Source organism: Parasteatoda tepidariorum, chromosome 8, assembly GCF_982258835.1.
Source record: "Parasteatoda tepidariorum strain Cologne lab strain chromosome 8, Ptep-v5.0, whole genome shotgun sequence".
Taxonomy (NCBI): Eukaryota; Metazoa; Arthropoda; class Arachnida; order Araneae; family Theridiidae; genus Parasteatoda; species Parasteatoda tepidariorum.
Window position 1 is genome coordinate 47,828,514 of NC_141762.1, and position 26,930 is coordinate 47,855,443.

Genomic DNA, 26,930 nt, shown 5'->3' on the forward strand with positions numbered 1-26,930 from the left:
CGAAGGTGATCCGTAGATTTGCACTCGTAACATGCGGGTTTGCGGCGTTCTTCAAAGAATTTAGTTCTATTTTCTCTTGAATCTGGATAGCTTCTATCCCTCCAATTTAATTCTTTATCTCTTTGATCTTTAGATTCAGGCCGATTTTTCTCTACTTCTCTAGGTTTTTCATTCCATTTTTATATGGGACTTTTATGAGTTATATTTTTGCGTAATGGTTTTCTAACGGCTTCATATTCATCAAGTTTGTTAGCTAGAGATTCTGGGTCAATAAACTTCACCCAGGAATCTATTAGACCCTCTTTAATTTCTCCGGGGACTCGCCTTTTGATTTGATCTGTTAGCATAAGTTTTTTCAGGGCTTCAAAATCCGTAATTTGTACACCCTCCAACCAACCTTCGAGGTAACTCCGTAATTCAAATATTAAATCCTTCCACAACGCTCCGGGGCGCCTCTGATGTTGAATGAATTTTGTTCTAAATGCCTCGGGGCTTAGTTTGAACCTATCTAATAGCAATTTTTTTACATATTCAAAGTCATCAGCCCTTTCTTCAGGCTCCCTAATGATGATTTCGGCTATTTCAACTGGCAATAATGCCAAAAGTTGAGTAACCCAATCTCCTTCATCTATTTGTGCCTTTTTAGCTTGTCGCTGAAACAAGGTAAGAAATAATGCCATATCCAATTTCTCCGGGTCAAATTTCTGCATGACGGTTTTTAAGGAAATGCCCTTCGAATTTTCGCTGTTTGCTGATAAAACACTGCGACTATCCGCTGCATGTTCAATTTTGAGTTTTTCTAACTCATGCTCTCTGAGAGCTGCCATTTCGGCCAATCTCTTCTCTTCAGCTTCATTCTTTAATCTTTCCTCACTAATTAGTTTTATTTGCGCAAGCGCGATAGTTTTATCAAAATCGGGAGAACTCTCTATCTTTCTAATAATATCTATAATTCTATCAGCAGCCGTCAAACCTATCCCAAACTCATACGCAAGTATTTTTAAGTCCGGTTTGCGATAATTTCCTAACTCCGACATTTTTAGAAATTTACCTTACGATAATACACAACAAGTACCTTCTTAACAATAATTCAATACAATATGTAATAATGCAATATTTTTACAATAATACAAAATGAAAATTTCAAAAATATTAACTCAAGTAAATTCCGAAAAAAATTAAGACACATTTTTTTCTCAATAATGCACTTTTTAAATATTATAATAAAATTTTGAGCCTTAACTCCTTTAATGTAACTGGTTTTTCACAGAAATAAACATATACACCTTAATTTTATAAGCATCTATCATTAACTTACTCTCAATAATCAAAATTTAATTAACATAACCCTTTTAATATTGTAATTAGATGCATTAACTAAATTCACAACCTTTGTTATAATCTTTATTTAAAGAATTTGTAAAATTCCATACTATAGTTAAAATTTATTTTCCATTTGAAGCGAAAATTATATTATTTCTCAAAGGAATTTTAAAACATCTATGTAAATTTATTGCACATTTGCTTTATAATTTTTGCAAAAATTTTAGCATAAATTAAAACAGTTTTAATAATTTAAAAGCCTCTAGAAGATAATTAAGCTTACCTCCTTATCTATTCGCTAGATAACGAGTCTCCTCTAATTTATCTCCTTAATGTCAAAGTAGCCCTCCAGACCATCAGCTTATAGTTGCAACTACGGCATCCACTTATGGGTTTGGACAGGTTGCAATGGACAAGGCCTATAGCAGTGGACAGGATGTCCCTTCTTCAGAACCTCAGCTATGGTTTTCCACCGGACCTTCCTTCCAATAGACAAACAATGGACAGTTCCAATCAATGAAAGTTCCTTAGCAATGGACCGTTGCAATCAATGGACAGCAAACAATGAAAGTTCCTTATCAATGGACAGTTGCAATCAATGCACAGCAATCAATGAAAGTTCCTTATCAATGGACAGGTTGTCCCTTCAATTTATTACAAATCGTGTAAGCTGAACAGATACAAGTTAAAACTTTAGACAAGGGTTAAATTTAAAATTTATTTCATTTGGAAACTAACATATTTCTTCAGATAAATGTTTAATATGGAATGAAGAAAATAAACATTTGTATTCTATTTGACTAGCATTTCCATTGTTTTATAAAAAGGTTCTTTTTTTATAACTTTTATCATTAATATTTTTTATACATATTTTATAAAAAGTTTTTGATATTTTTTTTCCTTTTTTTTTGTTGACATCTTCTATACATGAGTTTCTTAACTTATTGATGGAATTTTTGCCTTGTTAGATACTGTTAATGATTCACCTATGAAGCAGCACAGAGCAGAGAATAAAGATAACAAAAGTAGTGTCAGTATAATTTTTTTTATTATTTACAATTGGTTAGTTTTGTGACAAAAGCATTAAACTACTATTATTCTACTCCATGTTATTCACTTATGATTTTGCTTATTCATTATTCTTAAAAGTATTCTAGTCATTGCTGTATTTACTTTTAGTCATGTTATTACAAAAAATTTAAAATAGTAAATTTAAGCCATTAATGTTTAGAATTTGAATATAAATCTCACCATGATAAATATGTTTTAAATGTTTTTTGTATTTCTTGTTTTTGAATAATTCATTAATAAATGCTCATTTCTGTCATAAAATAATTAGATTTTTTTTTTTTTTTTTTACAGTCTGGAGTAGAGTTTGATGGCACAGGAACACCTGCTAAAACACCTGCAAAGAAAGTGAAGAAAACTTTTAGTAAAAGTATGATACAAAATAGCAGCTTGTTAATAACAAGCTTAATTGTTAATTATAAAATAAATATTTAAAATATATTTTAAAAATTTTCTAGCACTTAGGCCAGTTCCTATGTCTTGAACAATAGCTTAATGTAGTTATGACTAGGAGAAAACTGAAAATTGATTTAAAAATTGTGATTCAATTTCAATTAAGAAATTTGCTTCTTCCGCAGAAGTGAGCTTAAACGTCCATCTTGAATTTACCAAGGAGAAAAAGAATTAAAACTTAAAACATCACTTTCAAGAGCAGCAGTTTTCAAAAAGTGTAAGAAAGTAAAAGTGTAATGAAAGAAAAATGAATTAATATGAACAGCATTTAATTCAACAAAATGTGCAGCTAAATATTTCAAAGTAATTCCATTTTCCTATAAATACAGTCGAACCTCTATTTAACAAAGTTGCTAAATCCCGAAAATAAGTTTGTTAAACAGAAAGTCGCCTTTTAAAATGCTTAAACAACACAAAACAGGTTTCAAATTCATAAACACTAGACATAATTAAAAAAGCAATAGATACACCTTTATCTTATAAACTAGTATCTACTATTTATTTTATAAATCTTAGCCATAAAAGAAATCTACATGGAAAACAAGAATAGAGCAAAACATTATCCAGTGCTACACTATTATGCTATATACATTTTCAACTAAAAACAGCTAAATTTATGCATACAATTTTGACTGTATTTATATGCTGTATAAAATTATATCTGTAAAGTAACTATGGAAAGTGAATCTCAAAGAAAATTTCGTTAAATAGAAAATTCACTTCGCTATTTGGAAGTTATTTTATGAAGAAATTTCCAAAATGTTCTTGATTCCTCAAAAAAATTCTTAAAATAGAGAAATTTGCAAAATGGAAGTTCATTAAATAGAAGTCCGACTGTATATTAAATCTAATTTTGCAATCATCATTTTGTGATTGAAGCTCAGAATTCTGTTTTAAAGTCTTAATGAATAATAAATATGACTTTTAAAACAGAAGAGCTTATTTTACTATTTTCTAATGCAAAAATAGCATAGCATGTAATATTTTAGTTCTTTTTTTTATCTGTCCATTTTATATGTTTTCTTGAAATGCTTATCATATTATTTCCTAACAGACAATGTGATCCAAATGATTATGCAATAGATGTAAATTGCTATGGGGCTATTAAAGATTAGGTCAAAAAATAATTTGATATTTAAGTGTGTAGCACATGTGAAACACCCATAATTTATATATCAATATATATATGAACACACAGATTTTTTAAATCTAACTTATGAAATTTTTTATTGCAGATTTAACAGTTAAACAGTCATCTATTACTTTTAGAGATTGTGGAGGCATAGATAACATGTTAAAAGTAAGCAACGGTCATCTTATTTTACACATATGTTTGGAAACTCTTAATTTATTTGCTTTTATGCTTTCAGGACTTGTTCAAAATGTTCATGAGGTTAAAAGCTCCTGAATTTTATCGAGATTTAAATATTTCACCTGTTAGAGGTCTTCTTTTACATGGTCCTCCAGGTTCTGGAAAAACCCATTTGGCTCGAGCCATTGCTGGAGTAAGTATATTATTTAATATAATATATCATAATTTATAAATTCCAATGCTCTTACTGCTTTATTGAATTGAATTGAATTTTACTTTACAAAATTGGTTGAATAATTCCTGGCAAATTGAATTCTAAAAAAGTCGTATATTTAAAATTTGATTTCTTTAAAATTATTTGATCGATTTTGCTCAAATTTTGTATTCTGCCATAAAAATTTTCATTCTTTAAAGTGATCTAAAAGTTGCATACCTTATGATTCTAAATTTTTCGACCCATGTTAAATAAAATAATAAAAAATAATAATTACTAAAATTTATTTTTTGCATGGAACTATATTTGGCTAAACAAATTGCATAACTTTTTCAATTCATTTAAAATACTCTTGAGATATTGTGAAATAAGTAAAGTAAAATTAACATTAAAGAGTCCAAACTTAGGATCGCTCTCATGACAAAACTATTGGGACCATATTTCGGAGATAGTGGCTACCCCCAATATTTTGGGGGTCAGAAATCCAATTCTGCCATAAAAAAAAGATGTATTTATTTAGTGAAAGTAGGTTTTTGTGTCTGATTTTGTAACTTAAGATATCGTTTGCACTAATTAATTTGCATATTTGTGGTTACCCCCTTGGACCATTAAAATTGAGTCCTGGAACGTGAAGATCCAATCTTTAAATGAAATGTTACTCGGGGTTGTAAATTTATTTTTTTGCGCACTTTACATAAATTATTCTGTATATATTGTTAGGTATAATAGCTTTTTTTTTTTTAAAAAAAAATTATGTCAGGATAAGTTCTAAAAATCAGGAGGGGTCAACCATTACCTGGCATGCGATTATTCTTTGAAACTATGAACTTTCTTTTTTTCTTCTTTTTTTAAAAAAAATCTTTTTTCATTATGTTTCTGAGGATGTTAAAAAAATGACCATACTGCATCAAAGTTTTTATCAGTTTTTGGTATTCCACTGTTTTCTAAGTACTATTTGATGTTATTTGATGTTAAGTACTATTTGATCTTATTGAATTAAAACTGAAGATTTCTCATCCTTTTATTCCTAGATTATATGAACAATTTTCAAATTCTATATTTTCTGACCTGTTAATGTATTAGTAATATAATATAACAGTCTTCTTTATGCAAAGTTTTAAAAAATCTATTTCAAAATATTATAATGTATTAAATTTTATAACATATAAAGAAAATGTTGCTCACAAAATGTCCATTCCTTCCAATCATATTCTTTTTTTGTTTCTTTATGTTTCAATTTCACTCGTTTATTACTGTAGAAAATCCCATATCCAGAGTTGTTGAGATTTCGGAAAGTCTCGAAAATAGATTTTTCTGGAAATGGATCTTTAGGGTTCAGGAACATCAAAACATGCAATATTCAATAGAAAAAGTAACAAATCGAAATTTCATACAACAATGTTTGATTTTTTTAAGTTGAATTACCCTTATTTAACTAAAGAATAGTTATTTTTTTAAAATGTATAGTTAAGAAATGTGACTAAAGTTGAGCCAAATATAATTAGAGCTTTCTCTTTCAAGAATAACAACATATTTTTCTATTTTCTTTTCTTTCCTTATTTGATCTCTTGATTTGAAGTCTTGAAAATAGATTTTTCTGGAAATAGATCTTTAGGGTTCAGGAACATCAAATCATGCATTATTCAATAGAAAAAGTAACAAATCGAAATTTCGTACAACAATGTTTGATTTTTTTAGAAGTTGAATTACCCTTAATTAACTAAAGAATAGTTAGTTTTTTGAAATGTATAGTTAAGAAATGTGACTAAAGTTGAGCCAAATATAATTAGAGCTTTCTCTTCCAAGAATAATGACATATTTTTCTATTTTCTTTTCTTTCCTTATTTGATCGCAAAAAAAAATAACGGCTAGGAAAGGTAGATAAAAAGAAACCTCAATTAACCTAAATTAGAAACCTAATTTAAAAAATAACATAAAATAAGGTGCAGAAGAGTAGATTTTTTTTCCCAAGGATCCAGTTCTCTTCACTCCTGTAATGAAATGTAATGTCACCACAAGAACATTATGCATTTTAAATTCTCATAAATCTATAAATTTTTATCTTCCTCTTTTCTGACACTATGGATAATTTTCACATCTGGGAGCACCCATATTATAGCGCCCACAGTGTTAACTAGTTATGTGGTGGGTTAAATTTCACTGATCGAATCAGTAGAAATGAAAAGTTCCTTGTGCAGCCTTAATGAAAAAAGTTATACCTTAAAGAGAAACAAAGATCTTTTTTTCTTTCAAATATTATTAATGTTCAGATTCATTAATATTCTTACCTTATTCTTCTCCCTAAAGTTTATATTTCTTTAACTGCTCTTGTCTTTTCGAAAACCGTTTTAATGTGCTTATTTAAGATATAATTTTAAAATATTATTGTAAAATTATATTTTAGAATATAATTTTAGCTAACAGAAAAGCAGGGAAAAGAAAAATCTCTCTCTCTCTCTTTTTTTTTTTTTTTTAAAGGGACAGAGATTTGTTTATGTAATGACAAATCTTTAAGACTTTGTATTAAGTTCTATATTATTGCATTACAATCCTATGCCTGTTTAAATTGCTTTTATCTGTTTTTTTTTTTCTCCTTTTAATATACTTACACTTACTGGTCTTAGAGCTTTTTGTGTTTAAGAATCTATTCCTAGGCTAGTAGTTTTTGAACATAATGTGAAGGTTAAATTTTATTGTACGGTTCTGATTGTGTAGTCCTACAATGTAGCATTTAATAACTTTCTCTGAGTTCCAAAATGTGTTATATCTCCAATTGTGTTAATGTTTATTATATTTAGCATTCAATATCTTTTTAATTGCTAATGTATTAATATGTAAGCATAAAAATAAATATCAGTTATAAAAAATTTTAATAATGTTAACCCTAAAATAGATATTCAATCTAAAATGTGTGCAATAAGTCTTATGAGATAAGAGTATTTACCAACTCAATTTTTCTGATGTGAAATGGTAAGAATGTCATTTCTCCTCCAATTGCATGAGTTTAGTGAATATAATTTGTCATATATTGATAAATTTGTCCTTATAATTTTTCTCTCCGTGATTCATGATTTTCAGATCACAATTCAATGTCATTATTTATGAATCTTATTTTTCTGTTCCTTCACAACAATATTTTAGCATTACATTTTGGGATTGATATTTCATATATGTGCAATTTAAGAATCAAATATCATGAATCATTTCAAAATCATCATAAAATATTTATTATAAATGCAGTATCAAAAGCTGCACGTTTTTAAAGTTCCTCATTATTCATTTTTTCCTTTCTAAAGCTCTGAATTATTATTATTATTTTTTTTTGAATTGCCTGTTGTTTCCTGTTCATTATTTTTAATAGTGTTTGTTTACTGTTTTATTTATTTTTAACTTAAGAAGTACTTTTAAATTACATATATAACATGGTGCATAGCATTTTTAAAAAGTGTTTAAAGGTGCTTATTTTTGATTTTCGTTTTTTAAAAGCCTTTAAATGTGCATTTTTTATTGGGTATTATAAGAAAGTGCTTCATTTCCCCTTTTTGAAAATGAGATTTTTTTCTTTATCATGTCACATATTATGGAGGAGTGCGTTTTTCACGTTGTTCTATTCAACGTTGTTACAATTCATCTAATCACAATCTATTTCAATGTACCTCCGGTCCACTGCTTATGAAAGCGCCAATCATTTTAAATGTTTGATTAAATACTTGCGAGTCCACATGTGCTTATAATGAGCTGGATTCGGTGAGATTATTGCACTCTTATGTGCAACTCTACTGCATTTTGCAAGATATTCTCAATTTCAAGCTTCATTTTCCACACTCTGAAATTGATCAGAAAATTTTTTTGATCATTTTTAAATGGCTAATATAATCAAGAAAGTTCTTTGTCAAAGACTGGTTATTTTATCATGATCATGTAAAGTCTTCGAAAATTATTTTGCATTTTCTTAATGTATATAGTGCTTAAAAATATTTTTTGAGTGCTTATAAAGTACTTATTTTTTGCTTAAAAGTGCTTATTTTTGTTGAAAAATTTGGCTATGCACCCTGTATAAGTTATAAACTTTTGATCATATCTTGTTATTTTACTTCTTTAATGTAAGTGTTTTTTTGTTGTTTTTTTTAATTGAGTTAAGATTTTATAGAAACATTTTTGTTAAAACTTTGCTTATATAGATTATCCTTACTTTCTTATATAGCATTTTTCATTACCTCTTATTGAAGTAGTAGCAACAGAATTGGTGTGTGGTATATCTGGTGAATCAGAAAGTCAAATACGAGACACTTTTGATTTGGCTATGAATACTGGTCCCTGTATCTTGTTTATTGATGAAATTGATGCAATTACTCCAAAGCGAGAAACTGCCAGTGGGGGAATGGAGAGGCGCATGGTGACTCAGTTAGTAAAGTGCATGGATGGTAAATGGAGTACTTTTTTTTCCCTTCTAAGTGTTGAGCTCCTTTGCAAAATTGTACTGAAACTTCCTTGTTTACATTCTGTACTTTCCTTCTGAATAACACGAGGACAAGGAAAAGTAAGTGTATAAACCCAAGAAATTAAAAGCAGAAAGATATTCTTGGTAATATAAACTTCATTTGCTTAAAAAGATTACGAAGATAGTAATAAAAGTTGACTTGTTTCGAGTGCTTGAAAATAGGCGTCTATTATCGAGACGCAGCAGGTGTGAATGATGAAAACAAAAATCATTTGAAGCAGAAACCTTTTCTCTAACCTGTGGAAATGTATTTTGCTCTGATTTACCTCTCTTGGCCACTGCAGGTTTTCTTGCTTTGGTTTTCACCTTCATTTTTTTATTTCATTTTTCAATCTTGGCTACTGCAGATTTTCAAGTTTTGCTTTTCACCTTTATTTTTTACTTTTTATTAATAAGTTAATGTTTTCTGCTAGTCTTAAGAATGACTGCCTATTTTTGAGCACTAGAGATTCATGTCATCCTTTCTTTTTCTACCACCTTTTTTTGTTTTAAGAATAAGAAGAAGTTTATATCATCAAATGTGAGAAAAACTTAAAAAGAAAAAGAAGCAAGGACTAACACTTGGAGGCTTAATAAAATGAGTAATTTTTATTAGTACAAGTTTTATAATTCCGCATTTTTATTGATATTATAGATCTAAATGATAAAGATACTTCTTTTAATGTTATGGTAATTGGAGCTACTAATATACCAGATGCTATTGATCCATCTTTACGCGGTGGAAATCGATTTCGCTGTGAACTGGCTATAGGAATACCAAATGAGCAAGCTAAAATTCAGTGAGATTTATATTTATTTATCTATTAATATTACAATATTGACTTAAAGTGCATAAGTGTTGTTTGTATTTTTTAAAATTTTTTATGTGATTTAAATAATTATATTGTAAGCCCAAATATTAGTTAAATAGCAAAAAAAATTATCTATACGTAATGTATTTATTTGGTAATGTTACATTTTCTTTCATGAAGTATAAAATGTTTAATAGTTAAATTCATGAAATACTTTAGTATTATATTTTCAATTCTCTTCCTTACTTTTATAAGTGATCTAAATAAAAGTGTATTGTTTTCTATAACACAGAGTGTCAATTGATCAGACCTAGGCATTTGGAAATTTTATTTTGGCCTGTAAAAAAAATTTATATACATAGCAGATTTTTTTCTGAAGCTTGGAAAACTCGTACACTAAACCTAAAAAATTATAATTTTTAGAAGTGTCCATAACATTAAGAAGCTAATAAGGTTCACAATAAATCACTGTAAAAATTTCTTGACTGTACGATTAAAACTTCTTTAATCTTTAATTAAATTTTTCAGAAAAATATTAATAATTTATAATTTTAAATTTTTTTCTAGATTAGCAAAAATTTTGATGTTTTATGGTCTTTTGAGAAAATGAATAAGAATAGGTTGGGGTTAATTTTTGATAACTTCTTAGACCTGAGCAGTAATATAAGGATAAACTTGAAGCAACATTTGTTGTTTTTTTATATATTTCGACTATCTTTTAAATATATATATTTCATTTTGAATACAATGTTTCATTCAAGTCTTATTTTTTAATAAGAATTTTTACTATTTTGCTTATTTTTTACTGTTGTGATGTAATCATTCAAAAAGAAAAAAAACTCTATAGAGGATAATTTATTTGAATAATTTAATTCTAATTTATGGGTTTTTGTACTATTAAGCAAAATTTATTTTATCAAAATTTGGGCATGGGCTTCACACGTTCATTGCCCTTTGAGTGTAGGTAATTATACTATATCATTAAAAAGTGATTTATAAACATAGCTGCCGACTCTACTGGATTTTCCGGTAGACTACTGAATTTTACCAGTTTCTCCTGGTCTACTGGCTTAATTGAAATTCTCCTGGTTTTTGTACATTTTAGAAAATTCCCTAAAATTGAATAAGTTATCCTAAAAAAATCCCTATTGAAATAAAATTTTTGTACAGATTATTGCTTGCTTGCTAGAATATTTAAATAAGCATTATTAATACATAATGAAGTGAACCTCATTTGTAGAATTTAGCTCAAAACTTTTTTTTTTTCTAAAATGTTAAATTTATTTTTATTCAGAACTCTCTTTTTAGATAGATTGTTAACTTTTTTACAATGTATTCAGACTTAACCAACTATTTGATTATAATGTTATCATAGCCAGGGATGTAGAAAATTCTCAAAGCCTAATAATTCCCCAGAACATAGTAGTTTTTTTTTTGGGTTCAATTATTTTTTTGAAATATTTTTTGAAAGATAAGTTTGTGTATTGTTAAATTTTTTTAATAATAATTTTTCTTCAACAAATAAAAAAATATACTCAATTAAATTAATTCAATTCTTGTATAACTGCATATGAGTTGAAAGTAGTAAAAATTAGGAGATATTAAATTGATGTATAATTTATAGAACTAAATTTTAAGTCCCATTTGAAAACTTAAGGAACTCTAACTAATAAATAAAGAATTGGCGCAACAAGAAATGTTCTTTTTCCTTTTTATATGAGAAATTAATATGATTTAACAAATTATAAATTATATTAGAAATTATGTAAAACAAACATATTTTTGAATTTTTTTTCTGGAAATTTTTTAAAAAATTTTTTGGCAATTTTTTTTTTTTTTAAATATTAGATTAAAATTTTCTCTAAGGGTACCTAAACTTTCCTCAAACCTCATTCACTTACATATTCTTCACTTCTAATCATAACTAACTGATTAGGATTATATTCTGAAAAATACATTCTTTTAATAACATTTTTCATTTGAAAGAATACTACTCAACATTACTTTTACTTTTATAGAGCACTAAGAACTTTTATTGAACAATAATATTTTGTTTCAGAATGCTGCAAGTTTTATGCAAGGATGTTAAGTTAACTGCTGACTTTGATTTCACCTGGGTAGCTCATCATACTGCAGGATATGTTGCTGCTGATTTAAGGAACTTGGTGTCTAATGCTATTGAAATTGGAGCATGCAGGTATGAAAAGCATTTACAAATTGAAATTATATTTATGTTAATTTTCTACCTTAAGTCATACTGAATTTTAAAAGTATTTTACTGTCAAAATTCCTATCAGCAGACACCACTAAAAATTGAATAAAAAGTCTGAAAATATCAGTTTTTTTTTCTATGTTCAGATAATAATAATTCTTAATTTTTCACCTAAAGTCAATTTGAATTTATAATTAATATATAGCCAAATTTCTCATTAGCAGGCTGTTAAAGGTACTAGATTTTATTTTTATTCGTTATTTGAATATGCCCGTGAGTCATCATCTTCATTAGAGTTTTTATCATTGGTTGCTATGGTGATATTATAGAGCAAATTTTTGTGTAAAATAAATGTTATGTTTCTTGTTTTTTGTAAAATGAAGTCAGAATAATTTTATTTTTGTTAAGTAGTAGTTATTTAGTAGAGTATTGCACTTTCTGGTAGAGTCTCTTAACATTTTTTGCATTAGGAGGCACCAATGGATCTAGAATTATTGGTTACATGGTCTTTTTTTTAAGAAAATGCATTTTACAGTCACACATGTCTTTTTTAGTTTGAATTCTAAAAAAAGTTACCTTAATTAAGTTTTTAAATAAAAAATATGATAATTTATAAACTTTTTTTTCTAGGCTAGATAGTTTAAAGTTTTAAAACATTTCATTTATCCATTTCCTTCTATTATTATAAGTACTATTTAAAACAATATTTATTATGCAGATTTTTATTTTGCACTTTAAACACTGATTTCTAATTTAGTCAAATTTGCTTATAATGAGAATGAAGGGACCACAATATTTGTTCGTTATAACAGAGTGCTTGTAAAATATGTGTTCATGAAAAAGTTATGCATACTTTAATATATATTTAATGCTTTTTAAATTATAAATTTAATACTTTATTTGTTTTTAATTTCTGCGCAGTGCAAAAAAAGTTTGTTGATTTGCTTTGAACTGCCTAATTACCTCTTCATTGTGTTTTGAATAAGATTCACGGCCCAAAAAGCATTGTCATTTGTACCCCTGCTTTTTTTTTTAATAAAAAAAATATGGAATAAACATATTTGTTGGATTTATTTTTTCAAATTTAAGCATCAAGAAAGAATTTTTTTTTCAAAAGAGAAATTAGCTAATTCCAAAAAAAGTAGATAGTTATGGAAAATTTAAGAACCTCAAGTATATTACTTGCTAAACTAGGGTTTGCTCCTTAAAAGCAAGTTATGCTTTAATAGACTTTACATTATACCAAATATTATTGATTTTTTCATTAAATCCAAGTTCCCTTAATCTTGGCTCATTATAAGCAAGTCAGCTGTATCTAACAACTACAATAAATATTATTAACATATATTTATTACATAACTGATACAATAACTAAATTAATAATATTGAATAGTTATATTTTAAAACTATAATCTTAAAAAAAAATAAATTAATGTAATGAATAAAAATCAGTGATGCAAAATTCCTCATAATTAAAAACATTGTTGTTCCTCATTTTCACCTTCTGTAATAATATTTATTCAAAATGATTTGCTTATCAAAATAAATTTTATCTCATCATCTGTTTGTGAAATTTTTAGTTTAAATTTTATCCATTTGGTTTTTAATTCCAGAGCATCAGACAAAATTTCTACATCAACTTCTAACTCATATGATCCTACACTCTCTGCTCTTGAAAAGGGTAAAATTTTTATTTCTACTATTTCTTTTATATTATCTTGATTATGGAACATAAATAGATCTATTGTGATATCATTCTCATTTAAAATCTATTGAAAATTTCCTTTAACTTATTTACATTATTTTAATTCTATAATTGAATAAGGCATAATTATCGCTTGTTATCATGATTATTTTATTCATAAACACTTAGGCTGCCTTTTTTGTTAAATGATAGATAAATTCTAAGAATATGCAACAATTTGAATCTATGTATTGTTACCAAAATCAGCCATGGATCAATAACAGTTAATATGTTTTCTATTTTTGTATGTGATAGGTTTTTGGGAAAATGCACATAAAAGTTAATAAATAGTTTAATAGAAATTATAGACTGTTAAATCAAAATTTTACTAATACAATAATTTTTCAAGGAAGGTTTTTTTGTTTTTACTGTCTCCTAATTTCTTGTCCTTTTATAGATATTTTGATTAGAGTTTTTTTAAGGACAATTACTGTTGGTGTTGTGTGCAAATTTATTGTTATTTTGCTTTTTGTAAGATTTAATAATGATTTAATAATTCTGTAAGATTTTGCTTTTTGTAAGAGGTCAGCAGAAACCTGAAACTCTCTGGTAAATGAAAAAAAAACAGACTGGTTTTTTTTTCTTTCTAAAATTTGAAAAAACAACAACAGAAATGTAAAACTCATCTTTTCTTAGAAGTAGTGATAACAATGAGTAGCCAGATAACAATGAGTAGTAACAATGAGTAGCCAAAGTAAGTTATTCTGACCTATGGTACAATTATTTTTTGTAACATATTAAGTTATATATGTTCATACCTGCCAACATTCTTTCTTTTCGAGAATGGATTTTCCAAGTGGTAGTAAAACAATTACCGAGAAACTATCTTCCTCAAAATTATATTTTAATCAGGTTGAAATTCTTTATCGTAAGGAATAATATGCATTTATATATTTGTTGTGATTATTTATATGTAGTGGTGGTCAAACTGATTTAAAATTATTATTATAATTCGAAAAGTTTAGTGAAATAACATGAATTTCGCTAGCACTTTAAATATGAAAATAAAATCTTCCGGGAAAACCGGAAGAGTTGGCAGCTATGTATGTTGTTAATGTTAAAATTATTTTACATTAAATCCAGTAATTTACGAAATGTAACTTACTACAAACATAGTTAAAGAAAACAATGATCTTCTTATGGCAAATTATGGTTCAAAATTTTATTTAAATTTTCTTTGAAAAACTGGAAGGGTTAGGTTTTTTTTTTTTTTTTTTTTTTTTTTTTACTGTTAGGTGGGATCTTGTTATGCTTCTGCTGTATAACATTAATAAATGATGGTCAATTGAGTAACAACTTTTCCACATAATAAACCATGTATATTTGATTCATTTTTACAAGTTAAAATAAATATTATTTTTTACTGTAATACAAAGACAAAATTTTTTGTATCTATTTAATAAAAGCTTATTATGAAATTCTATAAGTAGTATAATTAAAAAAAATTTTTTTTCTTCTTAAAATTGTGAACTATTACTTTTTATGCTAAACTCACAATATTGATGAATTCTTTGTTGAATCGCTGCTATGTTCATAGTGTTGCAAAAACTAAAAGAAAAAAAAATCCTTTTTCAAACGACAATTCTCAACATGATACAGCTATTGAAAAAGCAAACAAGTAAAAGTAACCTAATTTGCAATTTTAAGAAATAGTTGCATTGAATGTTTGTTTTTTATGATTATTATACATATATATAAATATATATAAATATAGTCATTATATGATCAAATGATGACTATAATTTTCTATAATGACACACATATATGATTTCAAAATTTTCAATAATGACACTGAGATAAACTTGCTTTGTCATGAAATTATATTTTTATGAAATTCTAGAATCTTGTTCTCTTTTTATCTGAAATTATGTCTAATTTTTTGTTTCATTTGATCTAGGTTGATCCAAGAAAAAGTGACATTGTCATTATTTTATAATTTTGCCTTGTTTTTAATTTTTAAAAAATTCTTTTTGTTACAGCTGAGTCTTGGTTCAATTCTCTTGATTCATCTAAAGAAGTGATGTCTGACTTCTATTTTGATCTTTGCGATTTTAAAGTAATTCCTCCTTCCTTTCTTCTTTTAGTTAATAATTGTGTAAATATTTAAAAACTTTGTTGCTTTTATCGGTTTATATATTGTTGCAAAATGCTTCGATTTTTGTTTTAGGAAGCACTTAAAGAATATGTCCCTAATTTTAAAAGAGAAGGATTTGCTTCAGTACCCAATGTCACTTGGGAAGATGTTGGAGCTTTAGAACATGTGAAAGAAGAACTTCAAAATACAATGGTGAGAGTTTTCCGTACTACAATACACATATATATATATGTATGTGTGTGTGTATATAGTGAAACTTCGCTACAACAATATTTTGGGGACCAAATAAATATATTACTGTAGAGGGATATATTATTATATCGAGGGCCTACATTCTTTGAGGACACAATAAGATTTTTTTTTTAAATTTTAATGTTATATATGTATTAACTGTAATTCTATATTTATATATTATATAAAAATTTAGTTTGCAGTGTGGTAATTATGGTTAAATATGAAATCAGATAGAAATGTTACATTTGTGATTTCTTAAGAGATAAGGGAGGCAATTCTAAGAATGGAAGGTCTTGGGGTGGTTTATGTACATCAAGGATGGGGTATTGAAATTGGAATACAAAAGCCATTCACTGTGGGGAATAGAAATAAGATAAGAACATAATCAGCAGTGAGAATTCTCTTGTTAGAAAAAACTAAGAAAAATCGTTTTGCAAGGGTTTATTGCTTCAGAGAATATTGCAATATTGAGCGTTGAATAACATTGATTCATATGCAAGTTCGTCGGGACCACAAAACATTATTGTAATAGAAGGAGTTATTGTTGCATCGGATATCGTAGTAGCCAGAGTTCACTGTATTTATATATATTTGGTCATTCCAATAATCTGAATTTTAAAAAAATTTTAAAAATAAGGAAATGGAAACACTGATTTAATTGGTTACATTATAAATCAAATTTTTTATATTTTCTCAATTTGAAAATATCCATTTTCTCTTTTCGTAAGTGTTCTCAACAGTCCTATCAATGTATTCCTAAGACTGTATTGATGAAATGTAATCTTATCTGTTTCTTAATTCTGGTCATTCTTGTTCATTATATCTTATAACTGAGCTTTGTCAATTTTTTTTAAAAAAATTTCTAAAATATTTTCCATTGTACAGGCAGACGTACCAACTCTCAGGCTGTTTTCCTAATAAGCATATGAATCAAAGAACCATGCACAGCTAGCATACAGCCTTCAAAATAATCTTTTTAGAACTTAATTATTATTTTTTTAAAGTGTCTTAAAAAAGTATAATATTGCTTTTAAGAAAACATATACAGATGATTTCTATTTTTAGAATTCCACTCTAATGCTTGCTTAAATGGCTAATTTCAGTAAAATTTCAATTGCTCTTTTTGTTGATAGTTTTTTGTGTTAGTAACTGTTTTACGAAAAGATGACAAAACTCATTTCTTGATAATCCAGAAACTCAGTTTTATGCTTTTAAGATATTTTAGAACAAAAGTTCTGTTTTTATTCTTTTGATCCAATCAATCAATTTAAAATGATGTGTAGTCAGTAGTGGGAAAAATAAGATTTATAGAATATTAGCCAAGTTAAAGCTGGTGGTGTAGGCCATTCCTCATAGTGTTGCAATCTTTCAGAGAGCATTTAGCCTCAAATTTTATTTTTTTAACTAATCCAGATATGTCAGGCATTGTTTTTTTTCTTAATAAACGTAAAAGAATTTGATGGTGAAAAAAATTTATATAACATATTGAAAATAGATTTATTTATTATTATTTTCAAATTGTAAGGAGTAAAAAATGTACTTATGTAAATTTAATCTAATGAATGTGTGAATTATTTTTTTAGTATTTATTTTTTTACTTATTATCCCTTTTGGTGCTTAAATTTTTTTTAATCAAAATAGATTCATAAATTTCATTTTTTGATCAGGCATTTCAATTCTACATATGTTTTAGAGTTAATGTATAAAATATTTTTATAAAAGAGTTTTTTTTTTCTTCAGTATTAAACTAGATCATAAGAAAGATTTTTAGATAATTAAATTAGAAAAATAATTTTTTAAGAGTAAAATATTTAAAATTAATTGATCTTGGTTAAATTATGATTTACTTTACGAAATACAAAGGTTAAATGTATAATGCAAAATACTTACAAAAAATTTATTAAAAACAAGGTTTTTGTATGATGAACTTGGAAACAAGGCTCAAGGCAAAGACTCACAATCTTAGAACTAAATTTGTGTTTCTTAGAATTTCTTTTGCCAGATAAATTTTTTTAAGGAGCATGCAGAATGCTGCAAAACTGACTTGTGTATTTTGCAGAAAAATGGATAATTAGCTCAATCTGTTAACCTAGATCTGAATAAACAGTTAAACAACACAGCAAAGCGAAAATAAAATCATGAACAGGAAAATAGTGAGTTGCACAGTTAAACAGACAGAAAAAATGCATCTCCACAGAAATACGGATTGTGTAAATTTTGCTACTTCTACACTGTCTGTGGAAATCGCAAGATATGGTGGCTATGGTCTCAAAAAAGTGTCTGGCCTTTTGAATTTCTGAGGTTGACAGTTCTGTACTGGTAAAAAGTAGCTTAATATATAAAATAATAACTCTGCTCTGATATAAAAATAATAACTCTGTTCAGTTGGTAAGTCTTTTAATTGGGCTGGTATAGCCTGGTTATTAGGGCACTGGGCCTATGTCCATGAGGTGGTGGGTTCGATCACCACAGGCCGAAAACTGTAGTAAATGGTGACTGGTGCACGTTAAATCTGTCAGATCACAAAGTCCTCCATGTTCTCATAACAAATCATACCACTGGGGGTACTGATCCAGTAGTTCCCTTGTCTTCTGGATTGAGTTCAAAATTACAAGGCTACAGAGTTGATCATTAGTAATTGTTAGTCTTTATTAACCTAGATCAAAATTATACTAATAAAATTAGTCTTTTAATTTTATTTTCTCTCTGCCAAGCAAATTTGTTTGCAAACACATGAATTACTGTGAAACTGAAAAGAATATATTCATATATATTTTTTTAATAAGATTTGATAAAAATATTATACATGTATTACTGTTAAACTGAATGAATAATATTTTTGTTTATGCCTTTAACACTCAAGGCTTATAAATATTCTGTCAGAGATACTGTATAACACCAACTAAGTGCTTCTTTAAATATTTTGACAAATATTTGAGTGTCAGAATTATTTCTCTTGTTAAACTCGCAAGGAAGTAAGGTACATTCTAATACATTTATAACATTGGTCCGATCAAAACATTACATTTTACTCGTTGAATGCACTCTCGTTATAATTGGGCTCTGCCGTATATGTACATAGACTAATTTTTATTCAAGCTACATTCTTGTTCGCTATAGTTAAGGTAAACTAATGATTTAGAGAGAGAAATAAAGTTATTAAACATTAAAAAGAAACAATGATTTTCTGTAACATCTGAAGCAATTTCAAAAGTTTAGCCATCCCTGCTTAATGTGATGTGAAAATAATTACGATAAATTAAGTGATGTTTTAACCCTTATGTAAGTCTTCAAATTTATATCTGTTTTTTTTCCCAGCAACCTGCTTATGTTGCTCTGTATTGTGCAACTATTCATTGGGCTCCTGTCAATATTATTTTTTGTAAGAAAATAATAAGGTTTTAATATCAAATCATTTAATTAATTATGTGGGTCGAGTATAACCTGAATTTTGATTACAAAAGTTTCATGATTTATATCTTTATGTCATTATTCATTGTTATTTTATTAAAAATTTATAATTTCATTAACTTTATAATTTAATAAGCATCTTTATTTCATTTTTTAATTAGTGGCCTGTTAAATACAACAAATTTTATGAAGAAAATAATTTATCTAGTACTAAAGGCATTCTGTTATATGGACCAAAAGGCTGTGGAAAGACACTTCTTGCCAAAGTACTGTTGTATAAGTATTCTTTATGAGTTAATATTTTCTTATATTTGTGGCCTGTTAACTTATATTTGTTTAGAATAAAATAAAATTACATTTTTTCAAATTTCAATATCCATGCAATTATGATGCCTATTATCTGTCCAACTTTATTTTAATCAACTAAAAAATAGTGAAAATTTTGATTGAAAATTTAATTATTTTCTAAATGCATCTATTATGCAACTATTATTATTAGGAAGTATGTAAAATTATTAATTTTTCAAGCTATTTTTATATTAATAGGTTTGTGAGCTTGCTTTGAATTTTGTTTAATTTTTAAACTTTTTACATAATCAAGTTAATCATAATATTAATATTATATACTATTTTCTTCTAAAAAGTAAATGGACAAAAGGTTTTGAGATTTTAAAAGTCTCCGTCTTAATTAAGATTGAAATATTAATTAGCACAAAAATTGTTTCGTTTAACAATTTCTGCATCTAAAATTTTTTCTTAAATTATAGCCATATTCACAATTCAATAATGTACTTGATTGGTGGTAATAGTTTTTCCAAATTTAGCTTGCTCAGTGTTTTTATTACAGAAAAAAAATGGGAGAGAATTTCTTACCCATTCTCAGAAACAGGGTGAGATTTCAAAAAATTAAGTGAGATTTCTAAAAATTAAAAAAAACACGAATAGACTTGGAAAAAAATTATTTCTTTAATTATAATACATTTTTAACATCTTATTATTGAATATTTTTGCTGCATCATCATATGGAAATCTACTTTTTCATCAGCTATTATATTTATTTGGCTGAAAAATATCTGTATATGTTTTGTTTTGACCGTTTCTACCGACATTTGTTTCATTTTCATTTGTCCGTTACGGAGTAGAAGATGTCGCCTTAACAAGGTATTTGTCCATCTTACATTCATGCACAAAAATGTAAACGTCTTACATGAAGAAACTTTACCTACGGTGAACACGTGGTTGCAGAGAAATGTGTTCTGAAAGATGTTCGTGGGGGTGGTGTTATGCTGTTCGCACCGGTTCTGAACTATACTGGTAAATAGGGAAGCTAGATAACAAGGACCGATGTTCAAAATAATGAATGATCAAGGAAGAAAAGTGAAACGGATTTTATTCAAAATGGCAAAAGACGAAATTTTTTCCAAAATTCATGCATTTTGAAATTGATTAATAGAGTGCGCGAACTTCTCGCATTAATAATTTTTTATTGCAAGAAAAATAAATAAATATGCCAGATTCTCGCGCTGTAGTGAAAACACTGTTGCTATATAAATTAATTTTGGCTCTAAGTCTTTCTTAGATGTTTATTTGCTGAAGTTACTCTATAAATAAACTATGTTACATTATGTTTTCATATTTCACTTGTACAAAATATATTTTTGAATTAAAATTTATATGTTAGTGTATCTTAAAATCTACTTACTAAACCTTTATCTAGCAAAATTTTGTTGAAACATTTTTTCTCGCAAAATGTAATGTTAGACATATTTTCTTCCAAAAAGTAAGTTTTATTGCTTATTAAATAAAAAGCCTATATCTGATGAGTACGGATGGAGTGATACTCTAAAAATTTGCTGAATTTTTTCCAGTTTTACTTATTTATATTTACATTTGATTAACATTTCATGAATCAGTAAGGTAAAAAATAATATTTTCGCTGTGCAAAATAATATTTAAATAAGTGAAATTCAAGGGAAACCTAATATCCAAATGAGAAAGGTCAAATGAACAGTTTTTGACCAGAGATTCTTGTTTATTCTTTATTTTCAGCTCAAAAAAATGTGTTTGCATTAGTGTCTTGAATGCATTAGACTTTTCTTTCAATCTATGCTGATAACGTTAATAAGATTATTTTCTATTTTAATGAACATATTTTTCATTAAAGTTGAAAACTCATTATAATAAACTATTTATGCTTAGTTTACAATTTTTAATTTCTTCAATGCTCTATTCTTTATTTCTTTTTAAATTTCAACCTGTTTTTGTTTCTTTATTTTTATTATAGGCTTTAGCAAATGAATGCAATATAAATTTTCTATGTGTAAATGGACCTGAATTGTTAAACATGGTAAGATAACCCTGTGGAATGCAGTTATTTTATTTATTTTAATAGTAATTCATTTATTTAGAATACTTCTTAATTTTTTCTTAATAATAATAATATTCAGATAACTATTTAACTATTGCTATGAGTTTTAAAATACTAAGTATTAAAATTATATTCATGATCAATAGTACTGAATACTGCTTTATTTTTGTCACATATGGTTTTAAAATTAATTTTTATTTAGTTTATCAAGCATTCTCATTTGTGTAGAATGAGTAAATGCCTCAGCAATGCCTATATAATTTAAAACAACACTCGTAGCAGTTATTGCTCCTCTACAAGTTCAACAGCATGCACAGAATTTAAAATACATCCTTCTAGTAGCAGAAAAAAGAAGCATATTTCAGGAATTTTTTTAAAATCAAAATTTTGAAGAGAAAAAAGGTCCTTATTATGCATTCAATTAACTGTAAAAATAAATTTTTCCTATATTTTTTTTCTTCTTCCAACTCCCACCTGGGCAGATTTGTTGGCCACTCTTTCTGGGGCACCATATTAGGTGGGCCAACGTTGATCCCCACCGTAAGGATCGGTAGTTCAGAGAATGAAAGAACATCATGCCTTGTACGAGATTTGAACCCAGAACCTTTTTGATGCAAGGTCAGTTCCCTGTCCCCTACACAGCAAAGGACAGAGAACTGGCCATTTCTTTATCTTATTTTTCCAACATAATATAAAGCAAGTTTAGAGCTGGAAAACTATTTTTGCTTACACTGCAGCACCAGCTAATATTAAAACTGACTATAAATGCACTTTTTTTTTCAATGGTATTGCTGAACTATAAAATTAGAACTTTGCTATCTTTGTGCGGTACTTTTTAATTTGCCAAACACAAGTATGTTGAAAAAATTTTTGTAATTTTTTTATTTACATTTTAGAATGCCTATTTCAGTTTTTGTTCAAAAAATAACAATAATACTGAATGAAAACTGAAAATTGCTCAGTTTGCTTGTGTTTAGCTGGTGGAATGAGCATCCATAAGAATTTTCTCCCCGAAAATTCGAACCTGAGATTGCCGGTAAAATATTCTATAAGTAAAACAAATCTGTATGATAAAATTAAGCAGTTTTTCATTCTTCTCTAAATAATATAATTTTAAACATATGATTCCAATTTGAAGACAATCAGTGAATAGTTGTTTGAGTTGGAATTTCAATTGACTTAAAAAAATATAGCTTTGATAATTATACCTTTGTAGGTTTCTGGGTGCACACTCTGAGCATTCTATAAAAATTTGACTGCTTAAGTATTTATCTTGCTCTTAAAACTTAAGATTTATCATTTTAAGGCATTAACACACATTTTAATCAAAGGAAATTAAAAAAAAAAATTATCAAAAGCCAAGAGTTGCCTAATCCTTTGAAATGTTGTTCTTCAAATCACATTGTATTGTTTAGAAAAAGGACAAATAGAAACCTATGCTATGGTTTATTAGGCACTGTTATAAAGTGAAAAATAAAGCAGTTTGACGTTCATATTATCATGCTATTTTTAAATTTATAAACACCTATGTTAAATTTGTAAAATTTAATTTGTTGAACTCCTAGAGAATTTCTATAGTCGTTAAGAAATGAACCTATAGATGAGTTTTCATATTTTACTGACCACCCACTAAATTCTAAAATAGTTTTATTCATCATTTTTAATTCATCAATTTTGGTCCTTTGTGGCTGTTAAAATTTATTGGATCATTCAAATTTTTTTCAATTTTAGTACTTTTTTACTTACATAAAATTGTTTGAATATTGTTCTAAAAAGATTTATTTAATATTTATATTTTATAGTACTTTGGAGAAAGTGAGAAATCAGTTCGTAGATGTTTTGAAAGGGCTCGGAATTCAGCTCCTTGTGTAATATTTTTTGATGAATTTGATGCTTTCTGTCCTTCTAGATCAGCATCCAGCTCGGTAAGCTCAAAACATTTCACATAAATAAAATATATGTATGCAAAAAACTATTTTTAAAAAAAGTAATTTTTATACTGTAGAGTCCCAATTATCCGTGTTAAAATATGGATCAGGACTAACTTGGATAACCGAAAAACTCGGTTAAAGCAAAGAGCATAAATGCGATATATTTAACAAACGTAATATATTTAGCAAATGCAAAATTTATACGAGCACACCACATGCAATCTATATTATAATTAAAAAGCTTACTTAAAATAACTTAACGAGCATACTTTATGAGAATTGAAGAGTTTTTACTTAAAAAATTACTTAATCGTTTTTTGTTTTGCATTACTTTGGTGCTTTTCTGTAGCAAGGTTTTCCCATTTTTTTTAGGGATAACAGGAGAGCTGATGTCATCACTGCTTGTTGTTCTATATATTCAATTGCACTTTCGATAGCTTTTAGTCCATCTGTATGACAGATTTTTATATGTTGATTTTCATTTTCGCTGGATTCATTTTCATTATTGATGATAGTAATGATCATTTCATCAGATCAGGTTGTTGGATTTCGTGTTACTGAGTGTTTGGATGATAAAATTCAGATTTTTTTTCAGCGGTAGTTTTGAAAATAAAAAATAAATGAGGAGAAAAAAATCCTTTAAATATTAGATAGCTCAGTTAAAGCGGAAACTCAGATAATCTGGACTTTACTGTATATGTATGCAAAAGGCTGTTTTTTTAAATAATTATTTATATAGTTCATTTTTCTTGTATATGTTTTGCTTAAAGTATGTGGATGGTAATAACACTTTAGGTTTATTAGCTCTAGCGGGGCTCACACTACACATTCGCCACTACGCCTAATGCAATAAAATCATAAATTCGGCAAAACAAATAGTGTTTTGGCGAATAATTTTATCTACTGAAAAGAAAAATATATATTCTCCTTGATCTCAAAAATTACATAAATATGAATTTTTCTGAACAAATATTGTATTTTTTAATTCGATTCTTCCAGTAATTTCCCTTAGGTATGCCGTATAAGTAATATTAGTTATATTATGTCCAGATAATGTAAGTAACAAGTGAGATTATGTAAGTATTAGAAAAGAAAAGATAAACATAAAATGCGGATAAAATCATAAATTCGGTGAAACAAATTGTGCTTCAGCGAAAGTATAGGTGAGAGATTTTTTTCTACCGGAAAGAAAAATATTTGTTTCCTTTGATCACAAAAACTACATCAATATGAATTTTTTTGAAAAACGTAAGTTTTTTTATTCGATTAAAGTAATTTCCTTTAGATATATCACATAACTAATTAGAGTTATATTAAGTCTAGAAAATATGCGCAAAAAGAGAGATTATGCAAGCATCGAAAGAAAAGATAAGATATGTTCATTGTCTGATCACAGGTGATATTAAGTGACGGGAAGTTTGTGTCAATAAAGCAGATCAAGTGAAAATATTACGTGACAATTGCATATTGCTTATTAAAATAAACTTATTGTAAAATTTGTGAAATTGTGACGGAAAGTTTGTATCAATAAAGCAGATTAAGTGAAAATATTACGTGACAATTGCATATTGTTTATTAAAATAAACTATTGTAAAATTTAAAACTGTTGCTAAAATAAGAAAATTTAACTTTGATTTTAACTTTATGGAATTCCACCTTTTAATGATAGATAAAATCTAACCACTTGCACACTGCTGGCAATGAATGTGTCAAAACTCCACCTGAAATCCATTAAAAAATCTCTGCGAGTAGTATAAAAACTTTTAAAACAGAGTGAAATTATTCAAATAACTTATCATCGTCACAGTATAAAATAAGCAAGACAGTAAAGATTCTTTTTTTAAGAAATAAAAGACTTAAAGAATGAAATGTTTTATTTAAAATGAAATATAGTCATTTAAAAGATAGTAGGATTTTATAAAAACATCGAATGTTGCTTCAGATTTATCTTTACTACTTTAGCCTAAGAAGTTATGAAAAATTAATCCTAACCTATTCTTATTTCCTCAAAGTCAATTAAACATCTACATTTTTGATCCTTTCCCCCATTCATTGCTTATTTACTCCTCCTCAACTATAAAATGACTTGATTTAGATTTGCCTTTTTAAAATAGTCCAATTTATAGTAAATTTGTATTTTGACTTAAAAGTTTTCTATGAGAAAATGTTTTTTATTTACTTTGCTAAGACTTTGGCTAATTTACTGGCTAGTAATTTGAAGTTCGTAGCGCGGGGCTTCTTTTATATTATGAAACTAAGCTCTGATTAAAAAGTATTTAACCAGTTCACAATTTTTAATTGAATATTAAATTAATGTTAATAATATAAATTATTAGTGAATATTTAAAAAACCTTCAGATTGACTCTTGGTTATAAATTGAATCTATTTGGTTTGATATTTCAACAAAAATGAAATTGAAACAGAAATTAATTACTAAAGCAAAAACGAAACAAAAATTAATTACTAAAGCAAAAATGAAACAAAAACTAATTACAGAATGCTCATTAAATAGTTTTCAGATGTAATACAATTTCATTTCCCTTTTCTTTTTAGCCTCTACTCAGAATATGCCCTTTTCAATTTAGTATAAAAAGCATTCAAAAAATAACATTCTTAATACAAATTTCAACTAGTGCTTCTTGGATCCTATTAAACAAATTGATTAAAAAAATTCTTGCTTGAGATATTTTGGAAAATGACAAGTCTGTCTTAAAAAGTGTAATTTATTTAATCTCTATGCTTATTTTAATAACATATTAACTTTAATTTGCCCCCTAAATTGATAAAATACTAATTTATTCTTAAGTTGTTTATTTTTCTTAAATAGCTTATACCTAATCTGACTGATATGAACTCACTTACTTATCATAAATTATGCTTTTTTACTTACTATGTTCATATTTTTTTATTTTAAGACGTTTTATTATTTCCTTTTCCATATATTCTATCTATTGAATAATATATAATTTTTTTATTTCAATGATTTTATAATTTAGAATGCTGCTGCAGAAAGAGTTGTTAATCAATTACTCACTGAAATGGATGGTATACAAGAACGTAAACAAGTATTTGTAATTGCAGCTACTAACAGAAAAGAAAAAATTGATACTGCTATGTTAAGGCCTGGGCGGCTGGAAAAACAAATATATATTGGGTTGCCCTCACCAAATGGCAGAGCAGACATATTAAAGAGTCTAACTAAAGTAAAATTATAAATTATTATTTTATTTTTAAATTAGTATTGTTAATATAAGTTTAATGTTTTAAGATAT

The 26,930-nt window shown here is 27.0% G+C and overlaps 1 protein-coding gene across 2 annotated transcripts in view; it reads left to right on the plus strand.

The window, feature by feature from the left end:
* Positions 1-26,930, plus strand: part of LOC107450167 (nuclear valosin-containing protein-like) — a 95,292-nt gene that overhangs the window by 65,246 nt on the left and 3,116 nt on the right. For both annotated transcript variants that reach the window (XM_087150225.1, XM_087150223.1), the window contains exons 4-17: positions 2,292-2,353; positions 2,686-2,761; positions 4,080-4,144; positions 4,215-4,349; positions 8,575-8,794; positions 9,506-9,650; positions 11,722-11,859; positions 13,488-13,555; positions 15,598-15,674; positions 15,786-15,905; positions 19,520-19,624; positions 21,643-21,705; positions 23,529-23,651; positions 26,655-26,861. In XM_087150225.1, coding sequence (XP_087006351.1) covers positions 2,292-2,353; positions 2,686-2,761; positions 4,080-4,144; positions 4,215-4,349; positions 8,575-8,794; positions 9,506-9,650; positions 11,722-11,859; positions 13,488-13,555; positions 15,598-15,674; positions 15,786-15,905; positions 19,520-19,624; positions 21,643-21,705; positions 23,529-23,651; positions 26,655-26,861 — 1,604 coding nt within the window. The remainder of the gene's footprint in view (positions 1-2,291; positions 2,354-2,685; positions 2,762-4,079; positions 4,145-4,214; positions 4,350-8,574; positions 8,795-9,505; positions 9,651-11,721; positions 11,860-13,487; positions 13,556-15,597; positions 15,675-15,785; positions 15,906-19,519; positions 19,625-21,642; positions 21,706-23,528; positions 23,652-26,654; positions 26,862-26,930) is intronic.